The sequence below is a fragment of the Sturnus vulgaris genome, chromosome 19 (assembly GCF_052056855.1).
Source record: "Sturnus vulgaris isolate bStuVul1 chromosome 19, bStuVul1.hap1, whole genome shotgun sequence".
In the NCBI taxonomy this organism is placed as follows: Eukaryota; Metazoa; Chordata; class Aves; order Passeriformes; family Sturnidae; genus Sturnus; species Sturnus vulgaris.
In genome coordinates this window covers 22318-49239 of record NC_142261.1, presented here as the reverse complement: position 1 = coordinate 49239, position 26922 = coordinate 22318, and the positions used below count along the sequence as shown (strand labels likewise).

General features: G+C 47.2%; 2 protein-coding genes and 2 long non-coding RNA genes across 14 annotated transcripts in view; 3 read left to right on the top strand and 1 right to left on the bottom strand.

Moving 5' to 3' along the window:
- The window catches only part of MMP17 (matrix metallopeptidase 17), a 50708-nt gene extending 43722 nt beyond the window's left edge, over positions 1–6986 (top strand). For both annotated transcript variants that reach the window (XM_088175784.1, XM_088175785.1), the window contains exons 8-10: positions 2209–2361; positions 4532–4789; positions 5999–6986. In XM_088175784.1, coding sequence (XP_088031910.1) covers positions 2209–2361; positions 4532–4789; positions 5999–6324 — 737 coding nt within the window. In that variant the 3' untranslated portion in view covers positions 6325–6986. The remainder of the gene's footprint in view (positions 1–2208; positions 2362–4531; positions 4790–5998) is intronic.
- Positions 6987–7126: 140 nt separating this feature from the next.
- On the top strand, positions 7127–15548 carry LOC148221607 (uncharacterized). Of its 10 annotated transcripts, none has more exons than XR_015807611.1 (7): positions 7127–10691; positions 12634–12674; positions 12765–12806; positions 12901–12945; positions 13049–13092; positions 13174–13214; positions 13312–15548. XR_015807611.1 is itself a non-coding variant. In XM_088175788.1 (7 exons), exons 1-7 carry the CDS (start codon positions 9859–9861, stop codon positions 13538–13540), a joined length of 477 nt encoding a protein of 158 aa, XP_088031914.1. In that variant the 5' UTR covers positions 7127–9858; the 3' UTR covers positions 13541–15548. The 10 variants fall into 10 exon arrangements, 8 of the variants coding, with proteins under 8 accessions (XP_088031914.1, XP_088031913.1, XP_088031912.1 ...); XR_015807612.1 differs by having other exon boundaries at positions 13309–15548; XM_088175788.1 differs by having other exon boundaries at positions 7127–9862; positions 13021–13092; positions 13309–15548.
- Positions 15549–19831: 4283 nt separating this feature from the next.
- Positions 19832–22772, top strand: LOC148221606 (uncharacterized). The gene is made up of 3 exons (XR_015807723.1): positions 19832–20276; positions 20939–21037; positions 22556–22772. It is a non-coding gene; the product is annotated as an uncharacterized LOC148221606 (long non-coding RNA).
- Positions 21380–24064, bottom strand: LOC148221605 (uncharacterized). The gene is made up of 3 exons (XR_015807722.1): positions 23945–24064; positions 22676–22843; positions 21380–22349 (listed from the first exon to the last, which is right to left on the bottom strand). It is a non-coding gene; the product is annotated as an uncharacterized LOC148221605 (long non-coding RNA).
- Positions 24065–26922: the final 2858 nt, after the last annotated feature.

The following is a 26922-nucleotide window of genomic DNA, read 5'->3' as shown; positions in this document are numbered from 1 at the left end:
CAAAGTCAAAATTGAGGTTGAACCAAGGATGAGCAGAGCAGCAACAGTCCACTGCTTTTTTCCTGGATAACTCCAGCCTTCCTTTCCTCCCATGCTTCACCTTCCCTAATGCTGCTTGCCATGTATCTGTCAAAGACAGTGTGCACACAAGTGAGGACCATCTGGTTTTTTGCCAGCAAACACTTGCTGGCAGTATGTTCTGGGGCTGCTGAGCTGTTGATGAGGATCCTATTGGTGTCTTCTCAGCTGAGCAAAGCGTGTCTAGGCTGGACTCTCTGGGCTTTCTTTCTCATCTTTCCAAGATGCAAAAATGCCCATGGGCATTTCTTTGCATCCCTGGCAACCATTTGGCCACCTCAAAGCCATCCTCCAGGGAAGTGGAAGCATTTGCCCCAAGGATGACCAGCAGTGTCCCGGTATCTGGGTATCACAGTGTGTGTGGGTCACAGGCAAGAAGACCAAAAGGGCTCCAGAGAATTTGGTGTTGCCTCTGCCCTGAGGGAAGCACAATATGGAGACTATTCAACAACATTATTTGTTCAAATGTCAGATCCAAAAAGCCACAGTGAAGAAAGGAAAGTCAGAGACTTGAACTGGTGTTAGGATAAGTGGCTGTCTGTCTCTCGGAGGGGAAGAATGGATGAAGTGAAGAGAAATCCATCCTGGTGTCTATTTTTGGATATATTTATTGCAGGCCAAAAAGCAGATGTTAAGAGCACCGGGCCAGTGGATGCCAGTGGCATGTCTGCCTCCAGACCCCATCACTTTCCTCGCAGCCCACATTGTTGCCCTCAAACCATCCTGTGCACCAAGGAGCAGGGATGTCACTTTTGGGGCAGGATTTAAATGATCTCTAAGGCTGAGCTTTGTCCTTCAATAGGCATTTTGTTCTGAGCTGGTCCTGCTGGTTCCCTAGATGGAAAGAAGCTACTGTGAAGGCACCTGGACTGGAGCTCCCCAGACCTCACAGGCTTGTTGTTTTGAAGGCAACGGTGGGTTCTCTGCTTTTTGGAATCCCTGCTTTCCATAAAATTATAAAAGCTGGTGTCACAACCTGCCAAGTCTGGAGAAAGAGCTGAGTGTGTGTGGAATACAAATCTGAAGATGCATCTTTGGTGTCCATTGTTTATCTTCCCTCAGAAATTCATGCAAGACCAGATGCAAAAAACATGAAATAATTTCTAAAGGCAATAGCAAATACAAGACAAAGTTGAGACTTGCCTCCGAAACATCTTGCTCTGGATCACATCACTCTGTGGAGTTCTCTGGAGAAAACATAGCATGAAATGTGCTGCAAAAAGGCTGAGAATCCCAAAGCCAACACAGAGTTGTATTTGGAGTTGCCTCTGAAGACCTCAGATTCCTCAGGAATCCCGTATCAGTCTGTTTTGGCAGGAAAAAGTTTTTCATCCTTCCCACAAAGGACAAATCTTTTTCCTTTTGCATTATCCAAAATATCTCCGAAATCTCCAAAATATGTTTTCCTAGCTGGGCCAGTGCTGCTGCAGGTGTTTAAGTGTGTTAGCTAGCGCCACGAGTACAATCATCCTGGAAGCTCCACAAGACTGCAGTCTCTGCTTAGTATCCTGCACCTCTAGATGGTGCCAAAGTCCTTAACTGTGCCTCCTTCCCCACCTCAACCCTTCCAGATCTACTCAGATGGTTTCCTCCTCCTTTATTTTCTCACTCCTATTCTTCATTACAAAACAACCCCTCTGGTATTTCTGTGTTTCATTGTAACATCTTAGACATTTCCAAACTTGAAAGCAGCTGAACCTCCTGCGTGCAGGAAGCTGTGGCTGCTCCAGGAGAGGAGGAACAGGGATGGTTTTTTGGATGCTCCTGCTTAAGGCTGTTGGTGCCTGGTCCCACCAGCTTGCAGGAGGTCCCATGCAGAGAGGGAGGGAGGAGATGAAAGGGTCCTCTTTCCTGCCCCAGCTCAGTGGCACAGCGTCACACTGTGGCCAGTAAGGTAACAACTCCATTGCAATGTCCAGAGGATTATTTTAATCCAAACCAAAAAAGGGATTTCTTCTATGACTGTCAGAAATAGAAAACAGTTGAAGCTGCTGCTGGAGAGCAGAATGGCCCAACATCATGGCTCGCATCTCACATGCTTTGCTTCCTGCTGCCTCCACCCACCCAGCACTCACCCCCCAGCGAAGGTGAGTTGAGTGTGGTTCAGTAATATCCAGTCTGTCCCTCCAGGCAAGTACTTCTGGAGACTGACTCGCAATAAGCACTTGGTCTCCCTCCAGCCAGCTCAGATTCACCGTTTCTGGCGGGGTTTGCCACTCAACCTGGACAGCCTGGATGCAGTCTATGAGAGAACCAGCGACCACAAGATTGTCTTCTTCAAAGGTGAGAGCAAACATAGTGCTGGAGTTATAGAATGTGGTGGTAGGCAGGAGACACCAGTGCCACATGTTAATCATCTCGAGGGCCAATCAGAAACCTGTTATCCATGAGCAAAGCCAGGAGAAATGAGCTGGCAGGAAGAGCAAGCAAAAGGTAATGGTCATGTTCCCCAGAAAATGAAGGAAATATCATTGAAGAAAAAGTTCAGCCAAATGTAACTAAAATCTGAGCTTTTCAAGAATGAAACACAAGCAGGAACCATCCCTAGACATACTCACAGGTGGTGTGTTCCTCCTTTGACTTTTCTCTTTGTATTTGCTGTTGAGAAAAGAAGTCAGAGAGGAAATAAAGAACTTCAGTTCTAATAATTATATTTCTGTTACTTTTTTCTTAAAATAAGTGGGAGTTTAGCTCTTGGTTTCTATATGAATGCCCGAGTCCCCCGCAGACCATTCACTCTGGGGTGGTTAGATGCCAGTCATGCACTCAATGTCACCCAAGATCCTAGCAAGCACTGACTCTTGTTTCACCAAGGTTGTGCACTTGAAGTGCTAAACACATCCCAGCCCTCCATTCTTCCTCTTTGGAAATTGCTTTTTGTCTCCTGACCGTTCTGCTTAAAACATGGTGCAATTATGGGTTTCAGAAGTGCTGAACCTAGCACTTCTGGAAGCAATAATTTGGTTTCAGATCCCTCAGGCGGGCCAGAGAGACGGCTCATGTCCCACACAAGCCCCTACACTTGCAGAAGGCCTTTCCACGTGCAGCCAAAGCCCTCCCGGGCCACCAGCACACTGAGCCCCCCAGAGCCACGCCAAGCCCTGCATCTCCCCATGGAACAGCATATGGAAGGCTCTGCCATGTGTGCCTCAGTCAGCCTGCCCTGCTCTGCTTTCCCAGAGGGAATGGGGCCAGTTGGAGCATGCCACCCCTTATGCCTGGCTCTAGACCCTCCCAGTCAGGTCTGCAGACCACAGCAGCCCTCATTCATTTCCTTCCCTTCCTCCTTTCTGTCCCTGATGGGGATGAACAGACACCCAACCAGGAGCTCAGGTCAGGGGGCTCCTCCCAGCTGCTCAGGAGACTGGAATTCCTTATATGCTACAGCTGTCATCTTGTTCCAAGACATGCATTCATTCTCTGTGTGTTTTAGTCCTGCCTAGCTCCCTGCGTAAAGTCAGAATTTTCTTTCCAGCTATAATATATGACTCATTCTCTCCCTCCAGCACTGTTTCATTAATCTCTGCACAGAAACCAAAGAACACAAACTGCCTTGACCTCTAAGGTCCTGCTGCTGATACATGCATTCATGCTTCTTCAGATATTCTAGAAAACCAAGGGAGGAAAAAGTCTGATCCTTAAAATAGCCTATGCAATACCTAAAAGGACACTGCAGGTTCTCAAATAGATATTGTAAATGAAGAAAGACTGTCCCAGTGGTTAGAGAATTATGAAGAAATTGAGTCATCTGGGTTCATTTGCTTGTTCTCACACAGACCAGGGCCCAGTCTTGCCTTCTTCATTTTTATTGGGAAAAAAACCCATATTGGTGGTTCTCTCCTGCCCCAGGTCAGGCTGAGGAGGTGGCTGTGTAAGACCCTTGAAGAGCAGTGAGCTGTTTGTATGGGGTTTATCCAGTCCCTGTGCATCTTTATAATTCACAGGTCTTTTGGCCCATCAGGCTCTAGAAAGCGGTGATTTCTCTTCCAAAGTGGACCACACTTGACTTCTCAGAAGCCAAATAGCCCACTGAAAGTGCCCAGTTTGCCCGCAGAATCTGCCCATAACTTTGTTTCTTTGGCTACCCGGCAGAAACCCAAGGGGCAGGAAACCAAACACCTCCATCAAATACATAGAAGTGACAGCTGTACTGACACTGTCAGTGTGTTCATGTTCTGGGACAGTCATGCTTTCAGCAGCAAAGCAGGGCTATGTCCATGGACAATCTGACAGAAAAAAGCAGCTATTCAAAGCAGAGGTTCCCCCATGGGCTGACCCTTTCCTATTCCCATCCTTAAATGCCCAGAGCTCAGCCCTGAGGCTTTGCCACCACAGTAGATAACAAAACATTAGCTCAGCTCGTCTGCGGGAAAAAACTGGTTTAGGCTGTGAAACAAATGTGATTTTATTCACTGCTTTCCACAGGAGACAGATAATTATTTCCTTTTCACAGGAGACAGATACTGGGTCTTCAAAGACAACAACGTGGAGGAAGGGTACCCACGGCCTATTTTGGACTTTGGCCTGCCCCTGGGAGGAATCGACGCTGCTTTCTCCTGGGCTCACAATGACAAAACTTATTTCTTTAAGGACAATCTCTACTGGCGCTATGATGACCATGAGCGGAGGATGGATCCTGGGTATCCTTCAGAGGCCATCCTGTGGAAGGGAATACCCAGCCCTTTAGATGATGCCATGAGGTGGTCAGATGGTGAGTCCATATGGCAGTTTAAAGAAGCACAGCAAAGAAAATCAGTGCTCTGTTGAGCTGTAGCTGCTTCTACCCTGCTTGCCAGCACAAACACTGAGCCCCTGATGGGATGTTCCTAGTGATTGGAAGCTGAAGAGAGAGGTGTGATTCCAGCCAGACCTCTCCACACTGCTCGCTAGAAGGCACTGTAATTTTAAACAGGCAACAAAAATATAGTGGGGGGATAATCATTGCACTTTAGCATAAGACCACAGTTGATGCCGTTTTGCAGTGATTTTTATCCTAGTATGGGCTGATTTGCGCCTAGCTGGTTTTGTTGTCATTGGATTTTTAGCTGGATATATGAGGATGCTGACAGAAAATACTTCTAAAGATATTTTCCCAGAGTTACAGCTTATATTCTGAAGATGAGATTTCTCAATGGTTTCTTCCCCCTGAAAAGACCACAAGAAATTTGTCACAGGAGATATTTACAGCCAGCTATTCACTCACAACAAAGTGGCACTTCCGGGGTTTATTTACTGGTGACCTAAGAGCGTAATAGCAATCATTAAACCAGGGAGAGGGGAAGGCTTGCAGAGACTTTTCAAGCTGGATTTCTTAAGCTATTGAGAGTGACATTCCCAGAGGTAGGAATCCTTTTGAGCATGGGGCCTGCTTAGACAATTTACAACTTCCCAGTTCAGAGTGGAAAACATGGACCTGAGAGTAGAAGGTTCGCAGGGAGGGCCCCGGCAGGCTCAGGTTATTTTTCTGAGCCCAGGGTCAGCAGCACGCACTCCAGGTCATTAATGGATAGCAGGGTGTCCAGCTTTACCACACCTTATTACAAGAAGGAGAGTTGTGTATGGTGTGTCCAGCAGTGGGTTCACAGGGCCTTGACCCTACACACCCACGGTACAGGAGGTACATCTGCTGTAGGACTCAGCACAGAAGAGGCAACACCTCACCATCTGCCTCCAGCTGCTGGTGGCTCCTGGCTGATGTGAGAAATCCTGGCCAGGCATAGCATGACCTTAACCTCTGGAGCATCCCTCCTGCAGCGAGAGGGGATATTGAAAACAAGCGATGATATCTTACGTGCCTCCACTCCCCAGGGCTCAGCTGTGGTGGGAATGCTCCTCTGCTGCTCCAAGCGCTCCTTTGTTCTTCCTCTGAGACAGCACCTACCGCCACTCACCTTGTACTTGGGTTTTGGTCTCTTTGCAGGTGCAAGCTACTTCTTCAAGGGCAAGGAGTACTGGAAGGTGCTGGACAGTGAGCTGGAGGTGCAGCCCGGGTATCCACAGTCCATCGCCAGGGACTGGCTGGTGTGCAGTGACATGCAGGCCGACGCCCCAGAGGCAGCCGAGAGCAGCAGGACTGGGGCACGCTCCAGGCCGGGGCAGCACAATGAGAGCCGCTCGAAGAATGGCTACGAGGTCTGCTCCTGCACCTCGGGCACCCCATCCCTGCACCCTCACCTCATACCCAGACTGACAGCCAGCCTCGTGCTGGCTGTGTGGACAGCAGCACCGGTCTGTGCAGCCCTATGACAGCTCATCTCGCTGGCAGGACAACACCATGGTACTCCAGCATACAGGTCCATGATTGCTAACTGTTGGAAGCAGAAAAAAAAAAACCAACATTCCTAGGAACATGCCAGTGAAGGGTTTGAATTCTCCATGAGAAATGAACAGTGATTTTGTTTTGGGGTTTTCTTTCTTTTTCATTTTAGTTTAAAGGTCTAATAACAGAGTTGAGTTCTGCACCTTCTTATTTCCCCATCCAGTTAAAGATGAGAGCGGCCTCATGTTGAATTTAGAAATGCTCCGTAGAGATTTATTGCTCTGGATGTTTACACACAACAAACAAGGGAGGAGAGAGCTCCTGGGATGGAGTGGACACAAAAGAGATGCTGCTGAGATAGACAGTGACAGAAAGGTATCTGGCAGGAGGTAGTAGTTATGTGCTGACACAATGTACACATCCCATTGGATGTACTAGGTAGAAGAAACTGACTCCACTAAGATTAACTGCAAGGTGATAATTATTTTACTATCAAGCCTGGTGTAGTCACTGGTGTCTGGGTAACCTGTATCAGTTTCTATGGGTCAGAAACACCTTTGCCTTTCAGAAGGCACTGCAGTTTATCTTTGTATACAAGTCATTGTAATTTACCAATTTCTCTAATAAACTTTGGCCACCTACACAGAGATCTCCCCGTCCTGTGCTAGATCAAGCCTTTCACCTGCAGCAAGTTTCTGGCTGCTGAGGCTCTTAGCAGCATCACCTCTGGATGAGGAGCAGTGCAGCCAAATTAGATGCAGTTGCAACCACTGCCCTACACTAATCTGTGCACACAAACTCCCAGTCTTAGAATTCCTGTGTGGGGTTGGCTTATGTTTTAGGAGGAATCAAGATGTATTGCATTTGTTTGTAACTCTGCCATACCTGGCTGTGCTGCAGAGGATGGGCTGGAGCAGGGAAGATGCTGCACAGTCAGCTCAAACTCTTTTTGATGCTTCTGACAGGAGCTTGGATTAGCAGAAGCCAAGATGAAGCACTGCATTAGGATGCTCCTGTTTGGGTTTATTCCTCCCTATCAATTTTCTGTGGTATGATTTGGGCATCTGAGAGTCCTTGAAAATGGTGAGAACTTGGATTAGATGTCAAGCCAGGGTCCTCGAATCTGCTGTTGTCAAGGGGCATCAGTGGGCAGAGGCTGCTGGCACACACTCTCCTTCTCTGCCCTGCTTCTGCAAAGCTCCTGCACAAAGCTCTTTTGCTGCCCTGCTGGGGCCAGCTTCTCAGGGACACATGGCAGCAGACAGTGTCACTGCAGGACCCACGGCTGCTCCAGTGGCCCTGGTGCCAGCTATAACACAAAGCCCTCTGTGGCACAGCAGAAAAGGCAGAAAAAGTGCACAGTTGCATCCTGACAGAAAAAGGGGGTCTCCTCGAGTTTCCCTCTGCTATTTTGTCTGGGCCTGTCAGGATTAACCATAAACAACCCAGCCAAACCCCTGACTCCTCAAGGGATGTGTCAAACACTTGAACAGAAACACAATTCAGTAATGACTACAGAGGAAAATTACTGCTAATCACTTATGATCTGGGGGGAATTTCCTTGGTAATTACAAACCTAGGACATGGAGAATATTGGATGCAGAATGCTAATTTTGGCCATGGGCATCCAGAGAAGAAGGATATTCCTCTTCCACAGAATGGAAAGCCCGGCATCCGGGTGTTTCAGGGGCAGATGAAAGGCTGTGCAGGGGAGGGAACTACCAGCAAGACCTTTCTCCCCACCTCCCCCCCACTCCAAGGTGCAGCAGCTCCAGGTGTGATCAGCTGCCTTCAGAGGGCTACCTGGACACACCTGTGCAGGGAGCTGCTAGTCCAGAGGGGCCAGCGGGGGCATCCCGAGTGTCCCTCCAGGCAGGACAATTGGAACATCCCAGCAGGGGCTGGGGAGCAGTTGGGTGCACCTGGGCATGGGAGCTTCACTCCAAGAAAATGCCAAGGGAAAAGCCCTTGTGCCAACGCGCAGTACCTGAGCAGGCTCGGCAGCATGTGGGGTCCCAGGTGGGAGCTTTCAACTTTCCCCTTTTATCCTGCCAGTCCTTCCCCAGAGCCCTCAGTCCCTCCACAGTGCCCCCAGAAAGGAAAGGGGTTAATTAGGAGAAATGGATTTAAATTGAGGGGGAAAAGCTTCCTTTTCCATAATTGTCTGTGTTCAAATTGTGGGAGGATCTGCTTCCCCTGCAGACTTTAATGGTCTTAATCGAAGGAAACCCTGCCTTTTCCATGCTGTTAGGGGTATATTAATTGACAGGGAATCCCCATTTTCCATTATTTTCCAGGGAAGGAGAAAACCTTGATGATGCTTTTTTATGGGTTTGAATTAAGGGTAACTCCCCCCTTCTCATCATCCTGAGGCTTAAATTCAGGGGAAAGCCCAGTTGTCCCTCTTTTTTAAGGGTTTGAATTGAGGGGAAACCCCCCCTTTTTCCATCACTGAAGAGATTTAAAGTGTGGAAAACCCCTCTTTTCCCAATATTTTAGTGGATTAAATCAAGGGGGAGAAGCCATTTATTTGTCACTGTATTGATTTACGTGGAGTTAACTGCCCCATTTCCTCATTTTAAGGGGTTCACTTGAAGGAAGCTCTGCCTTTTTCAGCATTTTAAGAGTTTAAAACTGCATGTCAGGGCACTTCTACCTCGGTATCAAATATCTAGGACGGGAGTGAGCCCAGCATGTACGTAACTGCTCGAGAGTTTATGTTTTTATCCATTTTTTATTTTTTATTTATAATGTAGATAGCCCTAATTAGAGGTTCCAATGAGACTTATACCATTCATATCATTACTGTTCTTCTTCACCCTACTTAGTCACATGTGGAGTACTACCTAATAATCACTAAGGAATAATTATGTAAGTCAACAACAAATTATCCAACTTATCTAGTTATGCTGCCAGAACACACAGTTTTATTTCTTACCAGTTTTCCGCCCTTTTGCTTGAAGTAGTTGGATCAAAAAAGGAAATATTGTCATTTCCCTGAAGAATTTTCTTCTGTATCAAGCCCTTTACTCACCTTGAGTTTAAGTTAGAGGAGCCAAACAGCTGCAGCTCCTCTGAGAGCTAGAATTTGCCTCCTACCTTCTACTGGGCACTGTGGAAAATGGGAGGTGGGCCTGGCCAGGGGTATATTAACCTCAGGCCTCTGAAAAAAAACTCGTTCTCTCCCTGGGAGCCACTGGGATAAGAGCTCTCCTCTTATTCCAATGGAGGGGACCTTTCAGCTTATCACAGAGATTTTTTCAGCAGATGCTTTTGGCATCTAAAGCAACAGAGGCTTTGCAGACACCATGAGGAAGATAGCATTGAAAACAGGGAGTATTTAAGCTCATCGTTTTGAATAAGGTGCTTTTGTGACTTCATTTTTTTTTTAATTTTTTTTGGGAACGTTGCAATTTCTGGGTTGCATTAAAAATAAAAAACTTCACATTTTTTCAGCACATTCATTGCTGCAAAAGGGACCTTCCACATGTCAAAGATGATGTCTGAGATCAAGGCTTCTGATGGGTAAGTCAAGGACTGTGAGCCGGGAGCCTGATTAGGAGTTACTGTGGGGGGATTTTGAAGGCAGCATAGAGTCCCCTAAGGCTTTTCCACAAGTGCAGCAGATGCATTCACATGTCTTACAGCACATGAGCACCTCCACCTCACTCACAGAAATGCTGTGAAATTTTGCCTCTCCCTAACCCAGGTGTCAATCATAATAGCAGCCATAGCTTTAGACTCAGGCTAAAGCTGGAGACTCAAGGACCCAGGCACACTAAGGAGAGGGTGAGTAGCTGACTTGTTGGGATTTGGCCCACATAACACTAAACTCAGGCTAACTGGTGATCACGGGGCCTTCTGAGACAGGTCCGGCGTGGATTCATGTCACTGGTCATCCAAAGGATAAGTCGGGGGCCATGGCCTAGGGATGGGATGACAGGAGAACAGCAGGTTGGAAATTCCTGGGACAGGTTTAAAAATTAGCAGAGGGGAAAGGGATGTTCTTTCAGAGGCCTCTTAGGATGGCTAAAGGGAGCAGCTCTACTTTTGACTCCAACTCTAGGGCGTGCAGCACAGAGCAGTTCCAGTCTGTCTTGTGTTGTCTGATGTCTTGTGTTGTCTGACATGTCTTTAGGATCCTTGAGATCAGATATTTCTGCCTTTTCTCCTTGAGGGCCTTATCACAAGCATCAGCCATCATCTCTAGATTCTTGAACATTCAAGCTTCTCAGCACAATGCTGATATCAGTTTTCTTTTATCGGTGGACTGGGCAGCACCGCGGAGTCGCATCGAATCAGACATCTTTTGAGGCCTTGTTCCTGGCTGTATCGCTCTCCATCCTTTCCAGCTGTGAGTTGTAATGTTCTGGGGCTTGTAAGATCGTATGGATATGAGGAGCATTCTAAATGTGGCATTGTCTCACAGCCATCTTGATCATCATGACCAACAGTTCTTTTAACAGGTCACTCTGTTTCAGTCTTCTCTTCTGCTCCTTAGAGGGTCCTCCGTCCACCATCGCCATACCATTGGTCATCTCTTTTGGTGTCATTTCAGTCCTTGCCATTATTCTTCTTGCCAGGAACTTTTTAAATCATCTTTGTGTCATGCTGTTTGTAGTGCAATATGTAGTTTGTGTTTAGCGTGGAATTGCTCTGCCCTGTGGAATAGATTGGAGGGTAGGCAGAGTAGAAAGAAGACTTTACAGGTAACATTTTGCTTTACTTAGCCATCAGAGCTATACCTCAGAGCAATTGTGGCCGGTCTGTACAGAGCTGGGCAGAGACAGCCGGAGCGGTAAAGCGCCAGCTCACAGTTTTCTAATCATTTGTCTTAATGCACACTGTTGTCAGATCCTAGGAGATGATTTTGAGAAATGAGAACTTTGCAAAGGTGAAGCTTTCCCTGTGTGTCTGAGTGACTTTGACAAATAATCTTTTGCAGACCAAATATGAACGTGGGAGGCCAGAGGAGTATGGCGATAAGACACGTTGACACCCAAAGTCTGAGCTATGGCCTCACTTTCTTCTCTACGTTTACCTCATTGTTCAGATTTTCATTTCATTTTGAAGATGGTGACGCATTTGGCATGGCTGGATATTGGCACCAGAGTGACTGGATGAGTACCGGTGATCGAGATGAGTATTGATTCCAGCACAAAGCTGGATGCTATCACAGTTGTTGTATTAGTGATGAAGCTATAAGCAGCCTTTGGTTTTTTTGTGTTTTACAGGTGGTCTGCAGCTCCAATATGATCAAGACTCTTGCAGAATGTGCCGCATTGATGTTTGATTTTCTTTATTGTAGCTGACTAAGAGACAGCAGCCTGGTGATGGCAGGAATTTCCCAGGCGGCAATGTGCCCTTCTTTTACACCAAACATTGATTCGAATCTGAGAGATAAGTTGAGGGCTATGACCCACAGAGGGGATGAGAGTGGGGTGCTGGGTCTGGACTTGTCAGGAGGGATTTTTGAGTGAGCTTTGGAGACAGGGATGTCCAAGAAGTGGCCCCTTAGGCCACATAAAGGGAAAATCTCAAATTGATCACAATGCTGAGGTGCACAGGGCAGAGCAGTCACAGTGGGTGTAGTGTCACTTGTCTATCGTGCGTTCTGTGTCTTTTGGGCATCTTGTCTTTTGCCTTGGCCCTTCATGGTGCATATCAGAAACCCCGGCATCATTCTTAGCATCTCTGATCTCTGCATTCCTCGCCTGGTGCCAACGCCATTGAACCTTTGACCCAAGAGCTCAGACAGGCATCAGAATCTCATCTTTGTTTAGAAGCATCCGGTCTGATGTCTTTTAAGGTCTTGTTCTGAGCTGTATTGACACCACAAGGCTCCATTACAGTGGATTAGGACTTGGATGTGAAGATAGGGAGAGGATTCTGACCAGAGGATTCTCAGGCATCCATCTTTGTGGTTCTCAGAATAAATCATTCTACTAGCATCTTCTTCCAGCCTTGTCAGCTCGCCATCAGTCTCAGCTCAGTCATCTCATTTTGCATTCTCTCAGTCCTTGTGGTCATTCTTCCGGCCTAGAGTTTTTTCCTCCCTGTGTCACCTCCTTGTTTGTCATGCCCTGTGTCACGGGTGCCTGCACGTATTTGGCCGGGAGCTGCTCTGCCCTGCTGCATAGTCTGGGTGTAGGTGTGATAGGACAAGTCCCGGGGACTTGAAATTTGTAATACAGGGTGTCGTTGGGACTCTAGATGATATCTGTGGATTGACCCAAGATGTCTGGAGCTGTTAAGATTCTTGCAGTGCTCTGACTTTTGTCCTAACTTCCTTTCAGATGCAGATGGATCAAATACATGGCAGAGCGCCCCATCCCAGGTGAGGGGGCTCCCCTGAGAAGGTCGGTCATTGTCTTTGCAGGGGAAGTGTAAATAGTGACTGTGTTACAGCGCTGTTCTTTAATTTTAGGAAATAAAGCTGGATATCAGCAGTCAAGGTGAAGTGGGCAAGGTGAGCCATGACCTGTGGACTAAAGCAGTTGTTTTTGCTCAGTTCTCAATTTCTCGTGCAACTCTAAGCATCCACTGTTGTTTTTTTATTTTAGGTGGTCCACTTGCAAGATTTCCCAGTCCAGGATGCCAGAGGCCAGGTGGGTGCCAGCTTAAGGTATAGGTGTGGCATACTTCAGTGTGATGGGAGAGGTTGCCATTTGACAGTATCTCAGCATGCTTTCTGGCTTTGTTTATTTGCAGGTGCTGCCGCTGCCCTAGGCATGCCATGGAACAGAGGTGAGCAGGTGAGTCGTCATTTAGGCAGGGCGACTCATAGGCGAGCAGTGTGCCGCAGCATGCTAAGCACGGACCTTTTCATTTTGCAGGTATCCTCTGGGCAGCCTCTGGAGTTGAATGAAAATTTGAGGTGAGCTAGGCCAGCAGTGCAGAAGAGTCCCGGGGATTATTCTTCTGGAGGGCAATAATCACATTTTCTGTTTTGTTGTCTTTGGTACCCTGAGGAGGAGTGGAGCTGAAGAACAGCAGCACCAAAGCAGATGCAGAGAACACCTCAATGTCCACAGTGCCGACGCATTCTTTTCCATTGAGGATGGATTTTATCTGTTTGTCTTCCTAAAGCTAAGTGTTGGGGCCAGTGGCTGGGAGAAGGGGGAAAACCTTTACAATCACAGGAGGCAATTTGAAGCTAGCTTAGAGGAGAGGGCTGTAGTGGGATGGGCCCCTTGGAAGTAATGGAGGGGATTTCTCCTCAGCCTCACTAGAGCCTTCTCCGGGCAGACCCATCTCCGCGTTCTCGCCTACTTTATGTCATCAGCATTCTTGAAGTCAGACTGAATCTTTTTGCCCTGTGAGCCCGCCTTCCGGCCTGGAGCTATTGCCAGTGCTGGTAGTCATTGCTTCCTTCTCTAGGCCCATGGAGCTTCTTGTGAATCCTTTTAACAGCTTTGGCAGTAGCTTCTTGTAAGGAGTTACATTTCATCATCATGGGCCTATATTGCATGGGCCTATACTGTATGTGCCTGTAAATGTGAATCGTGTATCTTGTGTGTCATGTATCTTGTGTGTCATGTATCATATATGATATATAATATAACATATAATGTGATACATCACTTACATGAGGGGCATGAGATATGTTGCTTATTAGATATAGGGCTTGCGATATGTCACTTATTATATGAGGGGCATGAGATATGTCACTTATTATATGGGGGCCTGAGTGTGCCCGAGTGTGTATGAATGTCTGTTTTTTTTAATCTCCCTCTGTGTGCTGCCCATCCAGTATCTCAGGTTTTTTTGGTTTTTTCACTTTTTATCCATTTCATCCTACACCCTGATCTTGGTTTTTTTCTTGTGTCCTCTCTGCTGCCACTCCTTCTTTCTGCCCCTTTTTGCCTGTGTGCAGGGCTGGGGAGGAACTTCAACCCTTCTGGGGGCTGGTCCCCCTTTCTTATGTCAGCAGAGTCCCTTTTTGTGGGGATGTACACATAGAAAGGGTTCCAATCAAGTGCCCTGCTGCTGTCCAGGGCAGTTGGAGTCATTCTGTGCCTTCTTTAGGATGAGGAAAAAAGGCTGAGGAGGAGGGGATGGAGACCTGGGGGCTCCAATGTCATTTGGGGCGCCCCAAGGTCCCTCGGAGTGGGAGCCAAGCTGCGCTAGAGGAGCAGGTGAGTGGTACAGGAGCAATCCCGGTCCATTTGGAATTTTAGCAGGCACAAGCCTGGAAGGGCGCACAGGGCTCTGGACACAAACTCAGGCCCTTTCCCCTGAGAAACAAAAGTCACCCTGCCAGGTCTCGCTGAGACAGTTAGGAGGAGGCTTTTGGAACTCCAAGAGAAGCCAGGATTCCAGGTGATTCCAGCTGATGTATGGGGGCAATCCCATATTTGGAATTTTAGCAGGCAGCGGCCTGGTTGGGGGCACAGGTCCCTGGACACCAACTCTGGCCATTTTCCCTGTGAAATAAAACTCACCCTGCCAGGTTCCTGAGATCAGTTAGCAGGAGGCTTTTGACACCCCAATGGCAGCCAGGGTACAAGGTGGGGGCAGCTGTGGTACAGGAGGAATCCCTGTCCATTTGGAATTTTAGCAGGCACAAGCCTGGATCGGGGCACAGGTCCCTTGACATGACCAGTGCGTCTTTTACCTGTGAACCAAAACTCACCTTGTCTGTGTGATAATTGATAAAAGATTTGTGTTAATCACAAAAGCATTGGGGTTTGTATAAACCAGAATACTAAGCTCTGAAGTGAAGCATGGACACTAGATAAAGGAAATTATATGATAAAATCATTCTGTTTAAAATCACCTTGTTATGTTATATTATGTTGTATTATGTTACATTATATTATGTTATGTTTTCCAAATAAGTTGTATCGGCTACCAGCTTGCAAAATCAGACTTCCCAATAGCCCTTCCTGCCTTTGTCTGATCAATGCTGCCTATGTCAAGGACGAGACTCCTGGAACTTTTCTGGTGGTTATCTACAAGGACCAAATGGCTATCTGTGACTGATTATCACCCAAAGGCTTTATGAATTTGTGTAAGGATGTTTATTCAACCACCACTGCTTATGACAACAAAAAACCCAAAAATTATTGATTGCAATGAGAACCCACAGTATAAGAAGAGGCTGCAAACCGAGGTTGGGTGGAGCCTGGAGTGGGCGGTGACCCCTTGCGTTCCCCAGTGCGCTGCTTGCTCTTTCTATATCAAATAAAGCAATCTAAATTTTGCTGAATATCGAGACTTTTGTCTCTCATTTATAACATCTGGCTCCTGCGACCAGCTAGGAGGAGGTGTTTGGCACTTCCGGAGAAGCCTGGATTCCACGTGGTTGCAGCTGTCGTTCGCCAGCAATCCCTGTCCATGTGGACTTTCAGCAGGCAGAAGCCCGGATGGGTGCACAGGTCTCCCGACATAAACTGTGGCCCTTTTCCCTGGGAAAACCAAACTCACACTCCCAGGTTCCTGAGATCAGTTTGGAGGAGGCTTTTGGCATTCAGACTGCAGCAAGGTTTCTAAGTGGTGGCAGTTGTTTCTGGGAGGTTTCCTGCCTTATTAGGAGAAAATAATTCTGTGTTCAGGGAAAACATATAAAGAATAGAAAAATAAAAATAAAAATATATTTGTATAAATATAAAATTTAAACAGGTAAATCTTATCTATATTAAATATATAGTATATAATATAAATAATGCAAATAGAATAATATATAAATATAAATTATAAATATGAAAATAGAAATATGAAAATAGTATAGTTTAAAATAAATGTTTTATTGCTTTTTATTTGGTTGGAGGCTGGGTTTTTTTATAAATAATATAAACAAAAATATACAAATATACAATAAATATATACAGACATAATATTATAAATATATATGCATATCTAAATATATGAAAGTATAAATATATATATAATGTAAATAAATATCGGTATATATATAGTATTTAATTTAAATATTATTATATATTATAGTGCATTTTAATATATAATATACATAATATAGATATATGAATATAAAGTACAGATATCAATATGAAAACTAAATAGAAAAATATATTTAAATATAATTAAAAATAAAGGGAGTTTTTGTTTATTTGGTTAGAAATAGGACTTTTAAATAATAATAAAATATAAAAACAAAAATATATATCTAAAAAATTATGCATGGAATAAAAAGAAATACTAATATAAAGATATATATATTGAATAATAATGTTGTATATGTGGTATACTATAATAGAAATTAAATTGAATATATGAAATATGTATAGATTATGAATATGAATATAAATTAAATATTCTTTTTTATATATATATATATATATATCTAAAGGGTTTTTTTAATTGTTTTCATTTGGTTAGAGGCAGGAGTTTTAAAATTTTGGTCCGGGTTTTTTGGGGCATTCATTTAGGAGGATTTTTTGAAGGATTGGGATTCTCCTTTTTGCCATCCCTTGACTGTGCACAAAGCAGCCATCCTGCAAGCCGGTGCCATGGCAGTACTGCAAGGAGTGTGCAGCGAGTGTGCAAGGACTGTTCAAGGAGTGTGAAAGGAGCGTGAAAGGAGTGTGCAAGATGTTTGTAAGGGATGTGCAATGAGTGTGAATAAGTATGCACGGAGTGTGCAAGTTGTGTTCAAGGAGGGTGCAATAAGTGCACAAGAAGTGTGTAAAGAGTGGGCAAGGAGTGTGCAAGAAGTGTGTAAGACGTGTACAATGAGTGCAAGATCTGTGCAATGAGTCTGATTGATTGCTCGGCGCGCGATTCCTAATTCCTGCTGATCGATTAGCTCGGCGCTCAATTGCCAATGCCTACCGATCGATCAGCTCGGCGATCGATTGATCGTGCCTGCCGATCGACTATATCAGCGATCGATGGCTAATGCCTGTTGATCGATTAGATCGGCAATCGATTAGTTCGGCGATTGATGGCTAATGCGTGCCGATCGATTAGCGCGCTGATCGATTGATCGCGACTGCCGATCGATTATATCGACAATCGATTGATCGCGCCTGCCGAAATGGGTGAAAAATCAGTGGTAAATGGGGGAAAAGTCGATGAGAAATGGGGAAATATTCAGTGAGAAATGGAGGGAAAAAAATCAGTGAGTAATGGGGGAAAAATGGGGAAAAAAATCCATGAGAAATGGGTGGAAAAAATCAGTGAGAAATGGGGAAAAATCCAAGGAAAACAGACAAACAATACATGGGCAATGGCGGGAACAGAGCGAGCTGTTTTCGCTCGTGCTGTGGTGGCCGATGCTGTGGGAAAAAATCAGTGAGAAATGGGGGCAACAATCAGTGATAAATGGGGGGGAAAATAGGGAAATATCCATGAAAATTGGGGGGAAAATGCATGAAAAATGGGGGGAAAAATTCAGAGAGAAATGGGGGCAAAATCACTGAGAAATGGGGAAAAAATCAGTGATTATTGGGGGGAAAAATGCATGAAAAATGGGGAATAATCAGTGAGAAATGGGGGCAAAAATCAGTGATAAATGGGGAAAAAATCAGTGAGAAATGGGGGGGAAATCGGGAAATATCCATGAAAAATGGGGGGAAAAATCAGAGAGAAATGGGGGCAGAATCACTGAGAAATGGGGAAAAAAATCAGTGATTATTGGGGGGAAAAATGCATGAAAAATGGGGAATAATCAGTGAGAAATGGGGGCAAAAATCAGTGATAAATGGGGGGGAAAAATCAGTGAGAAATGGGGGAAAATGGGGGAAATCATCAGTGAGAAATGGGGAAAAATGGGGAAAAAATTAACGAAAAATGAGGGAAATAATCAGTGAGAAACAGGGAAAAAAATCAATGAGAAATGGGGGGAAAATTGGGACAAAATCAGCGAGAAATGGGTGAAAAATCAGTGGTAAATGGGGGAAAAGTCGATGAGAAATGGGGAAATATTCAGTGAGAAATGGGGGGAAAAAATCAGTGAGTAATGGGGGAAAAATGGGGAAAAATCCATGAGAAATGGGTGGAAAAAATCAGTGAGAAATGGGGAAAACATCATGGTGAAATGGGGAAAAAATCAGGGAGAAATGGGGAAAAATCAGTCAGAAATGTGTTGAAAAACTCAGTGAGAAATGGGGGAAAAATCGGTGAGAACTGGGAGAAAAATGGGAAATAAATCAGTGCAAAATGGGGAAAAAATCATGGTGAAATGGGGAAAAAATCAGGGAGAAATGGGTCGTAAAAATCATTGAGAAATGTGGAAAAAAATCATTGAGAAATGTGGAAAAAATCAGTGAGAAATGGGGAAAATTTGGGAAAAAGTCCACGAAAATTGCAGGGAAAAAAAGCATGAAAAATTGGGGAAAAAATCAGTGAGAAATGGGGGAAAATGCTTGAAAAATGGGAGCAAAAATCAGAGAGAAATGGGGAAAAAAATCCATGAAAAAAGGCGGGAAAAATCAGATCGGCGATCGATAGCTAATGCGTGCCTATGGATTAGATTGGCGATCGATTGATCACGACTACCGATCGATTGTTCGCGCCTGCCGATCGATTAGATCGGCGATCGATTGTTCGTGCCTGCCGATCGACTACATCGGCAATCGATTGCTAATGCCTGCCGATCGATTAGATCGGCGATCGATTGCTAATGCCTGCCGATCGATTAGATCGGCGATCGATTGATCGCGCCTGCCGATCGATTAGATCGGCGATCGATTGCTAATGCCTGCCGATCGATTAGATCGGCGATCGATTGATCGCGCCTGCCGATCGATTAGATCGGCGATCGATTGCTAATGCCTGCCGATCGATTAGATCGGCGATCGCTTGATCGCGCCTGCCGATCGATTAGATCGGCGATCGATTGCTAATGCCTGCCGATCGATTAGATCGGCGATCGATTGCTAATGCCTGCCGAACGATTAGATCGGCGATCGATTGATCGCGCCTGCCGATCGATTAGATCGGCGATCGATCGATCGCGCCTGCCGATCGATTAGATCGGCGATCGCTTTCCAATGCCTGCCGATCGATTGCTAATGCACACTATTTGCACACTCCTTGCACACCCTTTGCACTCATACAGAGGCAGGAGGTTTCTCAGTTCTGGTCGGGGTTTCTTGGGGCGTTCATTCAGGGGGATTTTCTCAAGGATTGGGACACTCCTTGATTCCATCCCTTGCCTGTCTCCCAAGCGCCACCCTGTGGGCAGAGCGCGGTACTGCGCGCCTGCCTCTCCCAAGATGGCGGCTCGGGTGTCGCTCCCCGACCTTCTAACTCTGGCTGCAAAAGGAGGGTGGCACAGCAAGGAGCCCGCTCGCTCTAGTGGGATGCCTGCGCACGACGCCGACACCGATCCCACGGGTGCGATTTTCGGCGGCGTTTCCAATCGTGCGGACATCTCCTTCAGCCCGCTTCGGCCCGGGGGAGAGGGGCGGGGCCGCCAGCGATGGTCCCGGCGCAGCCCGGGCAGGCTCGGGGCGGAGCCGGGGCTTGGCGAGGCGGGGCACGGAGGTCCCGGGGACGGGACCGGGCGGGGCCGGGGCGGTGCTTTAGGGGCGGTCCCCAGTGGTCCCGGGCGGCACCGGGGGCGGGGCCGGGTGATCCCGGAGCGGTACCGAGCTGTGCTGGGGACGGTGCTGCAGGGGCGGTGCCGGGCCCGCCTCAGGGTGATTGAATGCCCAGAAATCGCCTCCTCTGCCCCGTGCTCACACTGAGCTGCGGGCTGCAGCGTGCTGTCGGAGCTCCGCACACAGCACGGATTTGGGCTTCCCCTCCTCTCAAACCCTCTCCCCCTTCTTCCTCCTCCTCATCTTCCTCTTTGTCCTCTGTCACTGCTGAGGCTCTGGAAAGAACTGAAATTCTGCAGGGAGAGATGTCCTCTCGTGGCCCCAGGGACTGCCTCGGCACGGGCCACGAGCGCCTCCGGCCCCTGCCTTCTCCTGCTTGAAAAGATCACCTGGAGCCCGAGCTCGGGGGGGTGAAATCAGCTGAAATCCAGGTAACTCTGTCAAGTGCCCCCCAGGGACATCGGCGGGGCTGGGGGATGAGGGTTTGAAACAGCAAATTCTTTGGAATATACACCTGTCCCTGTGCCGATGCTGCTGAGCTTCCTGCCACAGTATATCCCCACTCCATGAGGCGCTGTGAGGTTATGGCAGTGGGAATTGAGCAGGGAATTCGGGGCTATGGGCATAATTCACGGGAGCTAGCAAAGCTGACAGCCAACCCCAAATCGGGGCACAGCACAGAGAACAATCTGTGTGCTGCCCTGTCAGCTCAAGCTCCTGGGCTGGCAAGTATTGGGAGTTAAATGTATGGAATTACACAAATCACAGCAACTGGCATCACCCAGAGGGACAATCCAAGGCCCAAACAATTCCTCCACAGTCCACTCTGGGAAAAACACCCTGTGCCTGCCAGGAGCTCTGACCCTGCTTTTCCTACCAGCTCCTGAGCAGTGTCAGGGCCACCACGACGCCTTTAAAATCCAGATAAACCCCAAATCCTACACAGTGAATAATCCAAAGAAAGTACTGAATTGTTGTCATTAAAAGCTCAAAACTCATTAAGAATTCTATGACAACAGTGTAATGGACTCCCAGGAACCTCATGAATGCTCTCGGTTTCATTTTTGTGTATTTTTACTCCCTCATTTGGCAGCTTGTAAAACTTATCCTGGAATTCAGAGGTCAAGCAGGATCGACTTTGGATTGACCTTCACCTCTGGTCCCACTTTGTGCAAACACAACTCGTGCCCAGGTGGGTGAACTCATCACCTCAGCTTTTCACTCCAGAGTATCCCCTCCTTATTTCCCTGTAGATGAACTCAGATCCACTCCTCACCTCCACTGGTCATCCAAGCGTCCATTCTGTTCCCCACAGGCCCTGGTGGCCCCAGGGAGCTCCCTTGGCCTTTCTCCTGCCCCTCTGCAGCCCGAGGTCGCTACACAAACAGTTCTTGTGTCCCCTCTAAATGACCCCGGGTTTTCTGCTCAATGAATGGCATGACCCGTGCCCACTGCTCATGATTCACCCAACCAAAATCAAGAGCAAATGTTGCTTGGGCTTTAAGAACTTGAAATAACTCTGAAGCAAAAGAAATCACCTTTTTCTCCTGGTTTTTATTTTTATTTTTTCATTTAAGATGCTGGACTTGCCTCTGTGGATGTGTGCTGAGCTCTCACTGCAGGGGACTGTCAGGCCTGAATGGCTGTGAGTTCGTGTTCTTCTCAGTAGGGAATCAGAAATTATTCTTAGACCATAGAATTGTTTTCTGAAACCTTTCCCCTTTCCTCTTTGTGCCTTTGAATTTTTCAGCTGTTCCCTGTTGTCACTTCCCCTGCCTGACTTCTGTGCAGCTCCTAGCTGGGAAAAACTGGGAAAACTTAGGGGGTACAGAGGTGGAATTTTTGGCTGGATTTTTCTAACATTTCTAATTTTGCTGAACTTATTTCCCCAGTGAGAAGAGCACGAACTCACAGCCATGCAGGCCTGACAGTCACTGCGGGAAATCTGACACAGTATTAATAAGTAACCTTTCCTGAGAGCAGTCACCACCCCAGTCCTCCAGCCTTGTCAAATGTTTGCAATGAATGGACCCAAGTTCTAATCCTTAATCTAAATTTATGTCAGCTTTTGTTAGAAAGATACCGGACAGTAAATCATACAAGAGAATTTAAAAATTGCACAAAGAATAACAGGCCCAGACCAAACCCAACCGCCCCCATCACCGCTCCACCCCAATTTTGGGAGAAACAGTGATACAGTTTATAAATACTCTCCTTCCACACTATTCAGTCCTTCACCGCACATCCCCAGAGAGGAGTCCCTCAGACCTTGCTCCCCTGAACACCAGGAGAGCTGGAGTTTCACCCAGATCCCACATTCCCATGGCAGTTAATCCCAGCAGGGAGGCAAAGAGGAACCCTGCATCCTCTGACATAGCCCACAGCACGGGCAGCACCAGGAGCCCTCCAGGCTCAGACCTCTGGTGCTGAAGCCTCTGGGCTTTGGCTGATCAAACACCACAGCTCTTGGCAAAGATGCCAGGAGAGTCGTGATTCTTCCTGTCCTGAAAGAGAGGAGGAAAAGAAAATTAAGTCGACTGCAGAAGGATTCCAGCTCTCAACTTCTGCTCTGATTCCTCACTCTGGGGTTTTATCCATGACAAGTGACACCAATTCAGAGTGCCCTTTTCCAGCATTTTTATTCCTAACTATTTCAGACATTAAAAGGATGCTCATTTCTCTTATTGTATTCTTTGCTTAATTTTATTAGAGGCATTTTCATCCCAGACCCCACTTGTCAGTTCTTCAATCCTTTAGCACTGGACTTGGCACAAAGGGATACCCGTGGTGCTGCATCACAAGAAATCCCAAAGAGAAACCCCTTCCAAACCTGACGGAGAAAGCTTTCAAGGCACTCCAGAACACAGACAGCTTTTCCTGCCTTGTCAGGCCACACCAATTCTGTCCCATCCACCTGAACTGTGCAGGTGAGGAAAAGGCTTTCCTTGCTCCTCGGGAATCACTGTCTGAGACCACAGATGTCCATCCTGGGCAGCACCTGGAAACAACGTGGGAAAGGCAAAATGAGAGTGTTTTCTATCAGAAAATTACTACTACTAATAAAAATAACAATCAGAACTTCTGGACAAATTTAGTAACATCACTTTGATATGAGAAATACAGGCCATGCCCATCCTTGTAGCCCAGGTGAAAACAGGAAGGAGAACTAGAGGAAAAGCAGAGTCCCTTATTTGATCTCTGGACACAAACTGAGGCCTTTTCCCTGTGAAACCAAACTCACCCTTCCAGGGTTCCTGAGATCAGCTACGAGGAGGCTTTTGGCACTCCAAGAGCAGCTGGGTCACAGCTGGATGCGGCTTGGGTCTGGGAGACACCGTGCTCCTTCTGGAATTATAGCACGCAAATGCCTGCTCCTGGCCCCAGGCCCGGAGATAAAATCTGTGGGGTTTTTCCCTGTGCAACATTGTTCACCCCTCCCAGGTTCCTGAGATCTGCACAGAGGAGGCTTTGGGCACCCCAAAGGCAGCCAGGGTTACAGGTGGGGGCAGCTTGGGGCTGGGAGAAATCCTCATCCATTTGGAATTTTATCAGGCAGAAACCTGGCTGGGTGCACAGGTCTCTGGACACGACCAGTGGCCCTTTCCCCTGTGAAACAAAACTCACCCTGCCAGGCTCCTGAGACCACTTAGGAGGAGGGGTTTGACTCTCCAAGAGCAGTCGCAACGAGAGATGCTCACACAGAAGGCCATGCAGAAGAGGAAACGAGCGCACCCGCAGCCCCCCAAGGCGCGCCCCAACGCCCCAGACCCGGCACTGCCAGCTCGGGCAGTCCCATAAAGCATCCCCCGCCTCCGCAGCGGCGGGACAGGCGGGGCCCGGGGTCCCGAGGAAACCGAGCGTGCCCGGAGGCGCGGCAGGACGGCAGCGCAGCGCCGCCTGGCGGCGGAGCAGGAGAGCAGCGCCGGGCCCCATGGCAGTATCGGTACCCGTGCGCCCCCTGCTGTCCGCGGCGATGCAGCGCCCGATGCCGAGTTCCACGCCCGTGTCGCCGAGGGAGAGGGGCACCGCTGGCTGGGGCCTCCCCGCCGACACGGACAGAAGCCGAAGCAGAAGCCCCGGTGCCATTGGCGGCCCCTACCCAGCGGGCCGGGCTCCGCCGGGCCCGCGGCCCCGCGCGGTATCGGGTCGTCCCGCTCCCGTCTTCGTCGCACCCGGGCCCTGCTCCTGGCATGAAGCGCGTCACCGCCCCGCGCCGTCCCGCCCCCCGCGCGTCATCGCGTGCGTTCGGCGGCCCGCCCCGGGGGCGGTGCCGGGGGCGCTACCCGGGGCGGTGCCGGGGCAGTGCCGGGGGCGGCACCGGGGGCGGTGCCGGGGCGGTGCCGGGGGCGTTCCCGGTCGCCGTGCCGGGGTAGCCCGGGGAGCGGTTCCGGGAGCGGTTCGGGGGGCGGTGCCGATTGCAGTCCCGGTCACTGTCCCCAGTCCCCGTCCCCAGTCCTGGTCCCGGTCCCAGTCCCCGGTTCCGGTCCCCGATCCTGGTCCCAGTCCCAGTTCCCCGTCCCGGAACCCGATCACGGTCCTGGTCCCAGTCCCCAATCCCGGTCCCGGTCCCTGTCTCCAGTCCCCGTCCCCGATCCCGGTTCCGGTCCCTGTCCCAGGTCCCCGTCCGCGATCCCGGTCCCTGTCCCATTTCCCCGTCCCGGTCCCCGATCCCAGTCCCGGTCCACGTCCCCGATCCCGATTTTTCCCCCCCTTTCACACTGATTTTTCCCCCGATTTATCAATGATTTTTTTCCCCATTTTTTCCCATTTCTCACTGATATTTTCCCCCATTTTTCAGGGATTTTTTTCCCCATTTCTCACTGATTTTTTTCCCCATTCTTCATGGAGTTTTGCCCCCGTTTTTCACTGATTTTTCCCCATTTCTCACTGACTTTTTCCCCATTTTCCCCCATTTCTCACTGACTTTTTCCCCATTTTCCCCCATTTCTCACTGATATTTTCCCCCCATTTTTCATGGATTTTTTCCAGTTTTATCCCCATTTCCCACTGATTTTTCCCCATTTTTCATGGACTTTTCCCCCCCGTTTCTTACTTATGTTTTTCCCCGATTTCTCATTGATTCCCCCCCCCCCCCATTTCGCACTGATTTTTTACCCATTTTTCCCCATTTCTCACTGATTTCTTTCGCCATTTTTCATGGAATTTCCCCACCCATTTCTAACGGATTTTTTCCCCACTTTTCCCCATTTCTCACTGATTTTTCCCCCCATTCTTCAGGGATTTTTTTCCCCATTTCTCACTGATTTTTCCCCCCATTCTTCATGATTTACAGGATACTCTATCGTGAATGGAAAGCAATTAAAGGAAGGGGGGAGGTTACCAGCCACCTGGTCAGCTCAGACAGCAGAGCTGCACACGCTTGTGAGAGCCTGTGAATTATAGCAGGACAAGACATTAAATATATTTACTGATTCTAAATATGCATATGCGGTAATACATGCATTTGGAAAACTATGGGGAAAAAAAGAGGTTTATTAAGCTGCAGAAGAAAGAAGAAAAAAATTGGTTTACAAGGGATGGCAAGCAGTGGATGCCAAAAGCTCTAGCCTTACAATTGTTAAAACAACTTCATTAAAGGAGTCGTTCTGTGCCTTCTTTGGGGTGAGGAAAAAAGGCTGAGGGGGGCTCCGACGTGGTTTGGGGCACCCCAAGGTCCCTGGGAGAGGGAGCCGGGCTGCGCTGGAGGAGCAGGTGAGTCGGGCATGGGGGGGGGTCATGGTGGGTGCCAGAACATTGAGAGGGAGGGGTGGGTGTAGAATGCATGAAAAACAGAACCTTAAAAAATAGCTAAATATAGTCTAAAAGGAATGTTTTATTGGCTTGTGTTTGGATAGAGGTAGGGTTTTTTTATAGATACTGTAAATAGAAAAGATAAAGAATAAAAATATAGAAGCAAATATAAGAAACCAATATATAAATATATTACATTACATTATATTATGTTATGAAAATAGAAATATATAAATATTCAGACTTTAAAAGGAATGTTTTATTGGTTTTTATTTGGTTAGAGGAGGGTTTTTTGAAAATAATACAGGCAAAAATATACAAATATGCAAAAATAGATACTGACATAAAATTATTATAACTATATATGCATATATATATGTAAGTATAAATATATAGAAATAAATATAAATATAAAATACATGTATGTAGTATGTAATATAAATAATTTATCGATTTTAATATGTTCTATTAAATAGTATGTTATAATAGAATGTAAATAGCATCTAGTATATTAATATACTAGTAAAAACTACATTAAATAGTATATAAATATAGAATACACAATATAGACATATAAATCTACAGATATAAATATGAAAACTAAATAGAAAAATATATTCAAATAGAATTTAAAATAATCGAGTTTTTTGTTTCTATTTGGTTAGAGGCAGAGCTTTTAAAGAAATAATATTAAAAACTATGAACCTCCAAATATAGATGGATATAGATAAAATAGAAATAACATTAGTAATATAAATCTATGTATATAATGAATAATAAAATAATATTGTATATATGATAAATAGAATAGCAATTAAATTGAATATATGAAATATGTCTAGATTATGACTAGAAATTAAATATTAAAAAATAGATGATTTATATATATAAAAGGTTTTTTTTTCATTTGGTCAGAGGCAGGGCATTTTTAGTTTGGGTCGGGGTTTTTTTGGGGCGTTCATTGAGAGGATTTTATGACGGGTGGGGACTCTGGTGCTTGGAACTCTCTCCCTTCTCTGTCTGTCCCTGACAGGGCGGCAGTGCCGGGCTGAGTTGGGCGGCAGTGCTGCCGCCGTGTGGACACGGGCGGGTACTGCACCGTGCCCCTCTCAGGATGGCGGAAGGGCCCGCGGGCCGGGACCCAGCCGTGCGGCAGCGCTCAAGATGGCGGCCTCTCTAGGACCCCGGCGGATAGGCGTCTACATAAAACGCCTGCCCGCGCCCGCCGGCGCCCTCACGCCCGCGGCACCGCGGACCGCGCGGCCGTTGTCGGCACGCTCTGAAACATCCGGGAAAATTGTCGGCGAGCGGATCGGCGTCGGCGAT

Excerpts from the sequence above, each read along its gene's own strand:
- LOC148221607 (XM_088175786.1), top strand. The coding sequence starts at position 10,577 with ATGCTGATATCAGTTTTCTTTTATCGGTGGACTGGGCAGCACCGCGGA. Across the intron at positions 12,946-13,020 it reads TCCAGGATGCCAGAGGCCAG|CATGCTTTCTGGCTTTGTTT; the intron begins GTGGGTGCCAGC and ends ACAGTATCTCAG. Across the intron at positions 13,093-13,173 it reads CATGGAACAGAGGTGAGCAG|GTATCCTCTGGGCAGCCTCT; the intron begins GTGAGTCGTCAT and ends TTCATTTTGCAG.